At 41.1% G+C, this 10,548-nt stretch overlaps 1 protein-coding gene across 1 annotated transcript in view; it reads right to left on the bottom strand.

Annotated features, from left to right (window-relative positions):
* The window catches only part of LOC105810833 (chromosome unknown open reading frame, human C11orf63), a 71,689-nt gene extending 65,052 nt beyond the window's left edge, over nucleotides 1-6,637 (bottom strand). The window contains exon 1 of the mRNA XM_012644879.1: nucleotides 6,229-6,637. Within this exon, the coding sequence (XP_012500333.1) occupies nucleotides 6,229-6,554 (326 nt within the window). The 5' untranslated portion in view covers nucleotides 6,555-6,637. The remainder of the gene's footprint in view (nucleotides 1-6,228) is intronic.
* Between the last annotated feature and the right edge of the window lie 3,911 nt (nucleotides 6,638-10,548).

The raw sequence follows: 10,548 nt of genomic DNA, 5'->3' as shown, positions 1-10,548 counted from the left end.
ACAAAAAAATCTCTACAACACCTCTGAGAGACAGTAGTCTAACTTCAGCATAAATATTCCCAGTGTGTTCTACAAAGCAGCCCTGGGAAATTTGGGGGAAAAAGAAAATTCTGAGTTTTGGTCTTCACTAAGTCTCTCTTTACTCATTATCTCTTTTGGTTATCCAGTGCTGCTCTTCAAGTCCTAGAAATCATGATTCAGTACTTCACCTGACTCTCACATCATTAGTCAGAAACAACACTCATAGAAGTGTTCAAGAGAAAAAAATGATACACCACAACACAATAAAATGCATGTTATTATTACTGAGTCCCTTTTTAATTGCAGACAATTCTGAATACTCAATTTAACTAGTAATTTCTCATCATGCCTTATCTCCCTCCTATTAATTTCTAACACAAGGTGGTTTATTAGACAGAATATGGGCCCTTTTGTGGAGGTTATGGTCCCAGGTGATGAGAGAGGAAGACATAGCAGACCTCACTGCATGAAAACATTTCTGTTTCCCAGGAGGGATGCTAAAGAATAAAGGTTACTATGACCTTGAGGCCCAAAGGAAAACACAATTCGTGCCTATTTATTCCAAGGACACAGCACTCTTAAAAATTTTTATTACTTTCCCAGAGTTTATGATTTTACATGCATATTTACTCTGGCCTCAGTTTAGTTCAAACTGAAATTCTTCTATCTTTAATTTTTCTAAGTATTAAAATGGAATCCTTTACCAGATCAATCCTTGATACTTACAATTAGAGCCTCAGGCTTTGGACTTAGAAGAGAGTTCAGTTCAATTTCTGGCTCTGCTATTGGTAACTATGCACACCCACACAACTCTTAGAGCCTTGGTTCTTTATCTGCAAAATGGGGATAATAATGCTTGTCTAAGAGGCCCTTGTAAGGATAAATGAGATGTATACATGAAGCAAACAGTTCTACAAATGGTAGCTAATTACGTAAGTATTCCTGTAAACAAGACCTTATTGAACACATATACAAGGTACGGTATGGCTGCTCTCTGATTTTTGCTTTTTAATATACAAGGTTTGAGAAGGCCTCAGGACTGAAGAGGTTATTTCTAATGCTCTAGGAAAGACATTGATCTCTTTCTTTGTGAATGCTGAGTGTCGTAAGGCCAGTGCTGGAGTGGGGTTTAAGGATTATCACATGAAGACCCTCTCTTCAGTGTTAATTCATTCACTACAGTCAATACTGCTCCAATTTCCATTAAGTAAAAGGTTTTCTCTCATCCGTATATATTGAACTGTGGCTTGACTTTGGTGAGATACAAGGGAGTAATTGCTTTGAGGAGGTTCTAGTAACATCAAAACACAAGAGTAAGGCTCAAGTGATTTGTCAGGCAGCTTTTAAAATTATTGCTATAAAAGCAAGAAGAAAGAAATTTTTCTTGGTTTTAAGGCAAGGCTTTGACTAATGTTTTTGAACTACAATTCCCAGAATTCCATCTACCTTACAGAAATGAAAGCCTACTTAATTTCATATTGAGAGTCTGAGATCAATTTACTAGTCTATGTTATGGCTCATAAACTACTCAGACGCAAGCAACAAAACACCTAAGAAAGGTTTCCAAGACTAAATTGAGGCAGAGAAAGGGGCAAAAACTAAACACTCCCCTGAATAATATTTTTGAGGCATTATTTGGCTAAATGCTTTAGTTCTGTTTTCCTTTGTAGTGAAGAACTGGTCATCCTAATGTTCAATGAATGTTGCACTGTACAGCCAAACAATTACTAGGGCTATAACCCATTCTAACCCTCAGGTTTATAGTTTATCATTAAAAATTTGTAAGGCAAATCAATATGAGGAAAGAAGCATTATTTAAGGATCTCTAAATCAGAAGACCAAGAATCTCACCATAATTTCGATCTTTGTAAGCATTATTCTTTATTTTGAAATATATTAAGTGGTATTTAAATTGTCCTTTGGTAAGAACAAGAGTTAAAGTCAGGTCCCTGAGCACCGGACAAAAGGAGGAAACACTCAACAAGTGGAGAAATTAGGTCACTTAATGGATCCTTGCCTTGGTTTCTTCATCTTAAAAGTGCAGACAAGAATACCTATCCATTTCAAAAGATTTTTCCTTTCCAATGCCCCCATTTCTGTAAATAAAACAACTCCCATTTATTACCTAGGAGACTATGAATCTCTTAGATTACAGGCAGGATGGAAACATGGTTTAGAACAGCGGTCCACAACTTTTTGGCACCAGGGACTGGTTTCATGGAAGACAATTTTTCTACAGATTGGGGGTATGGAGCTGGGGTGGGGCAGGCAGAACTCAGGCGGTGATGCTAGCAATGGGAATTGGCTGGAAATACAGATGAAGCTTTGCTTGCTCACCCACCACTCACCTCCTGCTGTGTGGCCCGGTTCCTAACAGGCCACGGATCAGTACCAGGCCACAGCCCAGTACCAGGCCACAGCCCAGTACCAGGCCCAGGGGTTGGGGACAGCAGGTTTAGAGCATGGAGTCAGACTACTGAGTTTTCTGCTCCACCAGTCACTAGATGCAATAAATGGGTATAACATAACCTCTTTAAGCCTCATTTGCAATCTTCAAAATGATAGATCATTATAGTATCTATCTACCAGGGCTGCAATAATTATTAAATGAGATAATACATGTAAAGCATTTAGGACAGTGGTGGGCCCATAATAAGCATTCTATAAATGCTAGCTATTGTTATTAGAACCTTTAATTAGTCTTTGGCTTCTCTTGTTCCTTCAATCCTCATATCCAATCTGTCACCAAGCTCTGTCAATTCTTTCACTTACATATACAAAATTTTGATTAAAGCATCGCTAAAAAAAACAAACAACTGGAAACACTCCAATGTCCACCCATGGGCAACTAGATAAATACATCATGGTACCTCCAGATACTGGAATACTATGTAGCTTTAGGTAAATCAATAAATATAAACATAGTCATCTCTCAGACTCTGTTGGGGATTGGTTCCAGGACCAAAAATCTATGGGTGCTCAAGTCCCTTATATAAAATGGGGTAGTATTTGCATGGAACTTATGCATATCCTCCCATATACTTTAAATAATCTCTAGATTATTTAAAATACCTAATACAATATAAATGCTATGCAAATAGTTGTATTGTTTAGGGAATAATGACAAGAAAAAAAGTCTGTGCTATACATGTTCAGCACAGACACAACCATCCTTTTCTCCCCCCACGTATTTTCGATCCTTGATTCATTGAATCCACGGATGCAGAAGCCACGGACACAAAGGGCTGACTGAATAGAAAGGTACCCAAGATATGCATGATGTTTCGTTAAATGAAAATAACCAGATGCCAAAGAGTATGTCTAAACCTATCTCCTTTGGCTAAAAACACGTAGAAAGATATCCAGGCTCACAAGTAATCAGAGAAAAGTAATTTAAATCTGTAAAAAGATAGGATTTTATAACCCATCAGAGTGGCAAAATTTAAAAAGACCAGGTAATTGTGTGGACTGGAAGCTCACCGGCACTGTGGGCAGGTAAAGTTGAAGATGTCCATTCTCCTATAAACCAGCAATTCCGCTTTTGGATTCTATATCCTAAAGACACTCTTACACACGTACCCAAGGAGGCATACAAAGATGTGCACAGAGCATTTGAAATAACAAGAACTGAAAACAACCTAAGTATTCATCAATAGGGAAATGGATAAATTTTATGTTCAGATAATGCAACTTATACAGCAGTTAAAAATGAATGAACAAAGACCACATGTCTTAATTCAAAACCATAATAGTAAAATGTCAAAAACATAATGTTGACTGAACAAAACAGGGCACTATATAGCTATATAGATATGTAGATACAGATTTACCCATGAATTATAGATTACCTATGAAAGAAATGAATAAAAGCTTGGTTAGAAGGATGCACACCCACGTAAGAGTATGATTACCTCTGAGGAGGAAGAAGAGGAAGAAAGTGGAATGGGTTTGAGAAAGGTTACAAGGAAAATTTATCTGTAACATTTTAATGACTTTAAAAATATATCTGAATCAAATATGGCAATATGGCTTATATTATGTTTTGCCCTGTACTTTTCTATAGGTTAGAATTTTTTCATAATGAAAAAATCCAACATCAACAACAAAACAACACAATCACCTCAGAGCACTATAACCTTAGAAAAGTTACTTCATCTCTGTTAGCCTCATTTTTCTTATCTATGAAATGGGAAAAGCAGCACTTTCCCTGCAGGATTATGGTGAGGAATTAAGTGACACTACAGCAAGGCCTTTAAAAGGTGAAATCACTGCTATTGCTCTCATGTCCATCTGGTAGTTTCTTTGCCCACTGGGTGTTCACTGTCTAATTCAAAATGCACCACCTTGCAGAACAATCTTCCTTAAACACTGCTTCCTCTCGCTCCCTCCTCAGGAAGCTGTATTCTCTCCTCCTGGCTTGCCCGGCCCAGTCCAATCGATGTTGTCTGTCTCTCTGAAGCCACCCTTCTTCTGTCTCCAGCACCTCAGTGGCAGCATTTATCACTTTTATTGTGATGGTGTGAGATCCCCTAAGAGTGCGCGAGTTTGACTCAACTTGATATCCCCAGGGAAAGAAAGGAGCAGAAGAGAAAGGAAGAAAAAGACTCGGGACTGGGCTGTCATTCTGGCTCCCATGGGGGCCCTGGCAGTGAGTGTATCCCTAGGACAAGTAGTTTGAGTTCTTGGTACTCAACGTCCTCATCGGTAGTGTGGGGTGGTTACACCCGACCTGAAAATTCACCTTCCAATACTAAAGGCACATTTTCGAAGCCCCTATAATCAGACTCCGACTCAGTCTATTTTGCTTGCACTCAAAACAAATCCTCTGTAATCCAGCTGGGCTCCCTAATGTGCCACAGACATGTCGCTCTAATTCTATTCCATTATCCAAATCTTACATTGTCTTCCAGACCCTGCCCAAGTTCCAGGCCTTCCAATAAACTTCCCTTAATATATTTCAGCCCTAATTTTTTAAAAATAATCTAACACACTATAACTTATAAAGAACTATTCACTGTTCTTAACACTTTATATGTATTAATTTATTTTAGCCTCATGATAACTCCATGAGATAACTATTACTATTATCCCACTTTTACTGATGAAGAAACTGAGACACAGACACATTAAGTGGACTTGGCCAAGGTCATACAGCTAGTAAGTGGCAGAACCAGTACTTGCGCACTAAAACCCCTTTCAGACCAGTAGGTTTTAACTTCTTTTGTACTCTATTATATGATTTAGTGAGTTAGTTAAAACAGGGGGATATCACCACATTATTTTATATTCCCTTACATTTTTTGGTAGCTCATGGCATAAAGTTAAAGCCCATAAATATTGGGTATTACAGTAAATTCTTATATCAGGGGTCCCCAACCTTTTTGACAATAGGGACCAGTTTCATTGTAGACAATTTTTCAATTTTTCCACAGATGGGGGGAGGTGGGGCAGGGGGAGAAGCGGAGCTCAGGAGGTGATGCCAGCGATGGGGAGCGGCTGTCAGTGAAGCTTCACTGCTTGCCCGCTGCTCACCTCCTGTAGTGTTTCCACGCCCCGCCCCACGTTTCATGGAAGACAGTTTTTCCATGGATGGGGTGGGGAATGGCAGAGCTCTGCTACCAGTCTGTGGCTCAGGGGTTTGGGGACCACAGCCTTATACGATCATACAAGCCCTGGGAGGTAGACCCCTACCAGCTCTGAAGGAATGGGCCAAACGGAATTCTACCCTCCTTTATCTGTGCTTTATTGACATTCATAGCAATCCTGGGAGATAGATAGGCCAGATCATTTGACAGTTGAGAAAAAGTGAGATGAAAAAGAGTTACGTGACTTATTCCAAATTATACACTGAACAGCAGAGTGGTGCCTGAACCAAATCAAGACCACCTGACTCCAAATCACATGATTTTCTATAGTAGGTTTCTGTGGTTTCATAACAATAGAGACACTTGGCAATGGACAAGAAATAAAGAGTATGAGAAATGCAAATGAACTTATTAACACCTATTGCATTTTTTAATTTAAAAAAATGAATGTGGCAAAAACCACAGTGCCCAGCTATCACTGGCTGCTTGGTGACCTGTGTCATGCACAATCATAAAGTGCTCGTTAAGAGAGTATGTCCTAACTCTCACTAGGAATGGTATCAGTATTATTCAACAATACGTTTTAGAACCCATTATTATCTTACGCAAGCCCATTCCTTACCTGTTATTGGCGCTGTTGTCCTGGTCATGGAGGTTTTCCTCGCCGGCCACTGGAGCTGCTTTTCGGCTTGCTTCCTCTTCTGTCTCACTCAGGCTGTCCTCCTCTAAGCTGTCAGGCTCCATATCATTGTCCTGGATTTGGTCCTCAAGTTCAGGCTGAGACTTAATCTCTTGAGTGAGGCTTTCTGAATCAGATTCCAAGGAGTCTCTTGAAATCAGATGTAAGTCTTCTTTCTTAACAGGTGGGTGTGTGGGCTGGATATTGAAGTTGGCATGACGGACTGGAGAATGGGTAGAGAGCTTGGGAATTAGTTTACTGTTACTCATCTTGAAAAATAGAAAAATTAACAGGGGATACTCTTGTTGATTGGAGCGGTTGGCTGATGTTTAAAGTTGTGGTTTGCAAACACATTACCTAAAAAAAAATTATATTTATGTTACTGTGTGACTATGGAAATCTCCTTAATGCCAACGTTAATCGAAAATTTCAATGAGTAAGAGAACCTCGTTATATTATCTGCAGGCTTTTGCATGCATCCTTTAGCGAGTATGAGAAAGGTCTCTTGGAAAAACTATTTTTCTCTCTATAGAAACAAATCTGATGTAGAGCTGTAGAGCTCATAAACAGATCGAATGCAGTTTTATTGAGAAAATAAATGGCTGCTGAGAAGCAGATTCCTATTTCTAGTTTTCAAGGGCTTGTTACTGACAAGCCTGGAAAAAGCCAAATGGTTAATTATGGACAGTTCTTTGATGGCTTATTTCAAATGCCCAGAGCAACAATATAATCATGCTCTGTTCAGTAGTATTCATGGATAGTGTAAAACAGGTTCAGGGTCTACCTTTTGGACAGTAAAAGAAGGAGAGAGGAGTGTGATTTCCCATAGTTGGAACTGTAAATGGGAACCTGTTTTGTTCCTAGATCTATTGTGGCTGGCTACACTGTTTGGAAAAAACTTTTTTAATACTCAGATTGCTTCTGGATAGGAATGTTTAATTTAGGTGAACATATATGAAGATCAATCTCAGCGCGGTATTTAAAAAAGTCCATAATGATGATTAAAACTGTTCAACAAAAGATTTCACAGCCTTATGAATTCTGCCACTGAGTGATTCAAAGCAAAGGCTGGAGCTCCCCACATGTGAAAGGGATGCTGAGCTGGGGAAAGTTGGATGGGTGGGAGATTGGCCTGAATAACAGCTAAGAGTTAGCTGGAGTCCCTTACAACTCGCTTAAGGATGTGATTCCAAGTGAACCCTCACTGTCTCTAAGGGCTATTGTAAAGACCCATGGAGAGGGTGCTTTGTGTTCATGTAGAATAGAAAGGAGATGATGTTTTTGGATTGAGCTTCCTTTCATCTCTAGCTAGCATTTCTATTTTGGTCTGTCTTCTATCTCACTGCCTTTATGCCATTTTTTTTTTCCTATAGGTCAGATAACAGAAACCTTCACCACTGGAGATTACTGTAAAATTTGCTTTAATGGCTTGTTCTTGTTCTTTTGGCAAATCCTAACTTTAATTAAATAACACTACCTTATTCCTATTCCTAGGATTGCTTATAACGTTGACCTTGTTGCTAACGTTTCCAAGGAACATCATCAACTCCTTGGAGAAAGCACCTTAACAAATATGACAGACAAAAGGTAATGTGCATATTTAAATACGCATGAAGTGATTTTTCTTTTTAACTCACAGTTCCCCCTGTTGGTAGACTAATATATTATTGTCTAATTTTACAGACTGGTTTGCTGTATTAAGTCTCTTATTTTAAAGATATATAGTGCATTCTGCTTTATTGTTTTAATACTGATAAACAGAACTGCTGCTTTTTAGGGTGTTTTTAGAAAGCAACAAATCCATCAAATACACATTTTATCTAAAACAGTTTGTATAAACACTGGTTTTACTGTAAGAGTTAGGTCACTGAATTTGGGATCTTGAAGAACAAGCTTAAAATAATCGTTATAGTTCAATTTAGAATTACTCTTTCATAAAATAATTCAGTCCCTTAAATTTCTCTTCTTAAATGAGATAGACTAGGGTTTTTTGGAATTAATAAAACAATGACCAAAGAAGGTAATTTTGTTGTCATTAACAGATCAGTGAAAACTGGGAGAGTGTGAAAAGAGCACAGCCAAATACTACAAAAGCTGGGCTTTCCTTGGAGGCCTGATGTTTTAAAAGCATGGGATCGAAGAGGGAAAAGCTGACAGGTTGAATGAGTTAGGAAGTGGGCGTTTTAAATTTAATGAATGTGGCTCCCTCGGACTACTGTGCAGTGAAATAAACGGCTGTGCCACTGAAATTTCAGACCAAGCGAGGCTGACCAGTCTCGTAAGTAAACAGAAAGGGATATAGCTGATGGTGTCTGGGGACTAAGAAACGCCCGGTTCCCCAAGGATCCCTGCAAGACCCTGGGTTTAGTCCACTAGCACGGGGACAAACGAATTTCCTTCTGGAGGTGAAAAGGAACCCCGCCTGCGCTCACCAAGATGAATGTGAAGGAAAAGGTGCCCTGGTTCGGAACAGGCCGGAAGCTGCCTCTAAGAGACGTTCGGTTTGTTTTCTACCTGTGCTTGTTTCTGAGGGACAAGACCCGCCGCAAGGGGCGTTTTAGGGTCCAGGAAGTGACGGGTCGGCGGGTCTGGTGCCCCACCCTGCCTCGATTGCCGAGGACGGGGCTGCTCTGGGAGCCTGGGCGCCGGAGGCTCCCAGGTCGCGGGCCCTGGCCCTGCCCAGCCGCGGCCGCCCTCGTCCTTTCCGCCCGCGGCCCGAAGCTCTCGCGCCGGCTCCTCTGAGTTCTCCCCGTCCCGATCCAGTTTGTTCCGTGGTCTCCTGCTGTCCCCATCCGCAGTCCCAGCCCTTGCCGTTACCCCTCCCCCCCGGATGCGCCACCCACCCCGGTCCCGGGAGGCCACCGCCCGTCACCTGCGACCGCGACCCCGGCGGACTGGCATCCTTCTGCGTTGTCGCCGCCGCCGCCAGGCGCTGCCCTGGAGACCGCGGGCAACACAGCCGCCGCCGGGCGGGGCGCGACCCGGCCCTCCCCGCGTCGCGGACCGCACCCGGCCCGGCCTGCAGGCTGGAAACACTGGGACAACGGCGTCTCGGAGAGGCTGCTGTCGGCCACCCTGACTTTCCAAAGTGGGAAGGCTAAGGAAGGCAGGCCGCCGAGTGGGAGGAGATACCACCCACAAAACTGCTAGGACACGCGAGAACTGCAAACGAAGGAGGAAAAGAATCCAATTGCAAGAATGGGTAAATGACCGCAACAGGTATTTCACACACACAAAAAGAAATCCAAATGGCCAGTAAATATTTGTGGTTCATTGCAAAAGTGCTGGATTCATTAATAATCAGAAGATGGCAAATTAAAACCACAGTGGATACCACCCTCGCCGGACAGGCGGAAGTTGACACGTCTGACAGTGCCAAGTGCTGGGGAGGACGGGTAGGGCAAAGACCCTCGTCTGCTGCTCGTGGGGGCGTGAACGGCTGCAACTGCTACGGAATGGTTTGGTACATTAGCCAGGCTCTGCGTACCTTAGGATCCAACAATTTCGCTTTTAGGTATTGACCCTAAAGAAGTGTGTGCTTGTGTGTGTCTGAACTGGAAATAAGTGAAATGCCCATCAACAATAGAATGGTTAATTAAATGGTGGTATTCCATACACCGGCATACTACACAGCAGTGAAAATGAATAAAATACTGCTACATGCAACCACATGGAGGCATCTTAAACATATCATATTGAACAACAAATTCCAGAAAAATATATAGTATTTGATGTTGTGTATAAAAATTAGAGACACGCTAAATTACACTCTACTATGCTTATGGATGCATATTTAGTGGAGAAAAAGATGCGGGGGGGAGGGAGCGGAAGCAAAGTAGTGATTCCCATAAAGTTAGGATTGTGGTTAGTTCTGGTATTCAGGGCGAGGGTTATGGGAAAGAGTGCTTTTCAGATTGTATTTCCTAACCTTAATGGTGCTTACAAAGATGTTCATCTTACAATACTTCCTTAAGCTGCACATGTATATATTTCACTATCAAAAAAGCTTTCAAAGAAGAGTAAAGAAAGGAAGCGATGGGAATTATATGCGCATTAAAATAGCATTAAAACCACCTGTAGATTTGAATAACTGTTTTCAAAGAGGCGAGAATGCTTCAATACCAGTTGCCTCATTAATAATAGGAAACGTAGGAAATTGGAAAATGTCCTTACTACCCGGCTTTGGCATTTTTTATCTTTATCTTTTATTAGTATTAGATCTTTAAAATTTTTTTCACGGGAGGGACTAGTCTTATGAGTGTA

The sequence above is a fragment of the Propithecus coquereli genome, unplaced genomic scaffold (genome assembly GCF_000956105.1).
Source record: "Propithecus coquereli isolate 6110/MARCELLA unplaced genomic scaffold, Pcoq_1.0 Scaffold222, whole genome shotgun sequence".
NCBI classification, from domain to species: domain Eukaryota; kingdom Metazoa; phylum Chordata; class Mammalia; order Primates; family Indriidae; genus Propithecus; species Propithecus coquereli.
This window is presented reverse-complemented; position numbering and strand designations above follow the sequence as displayed.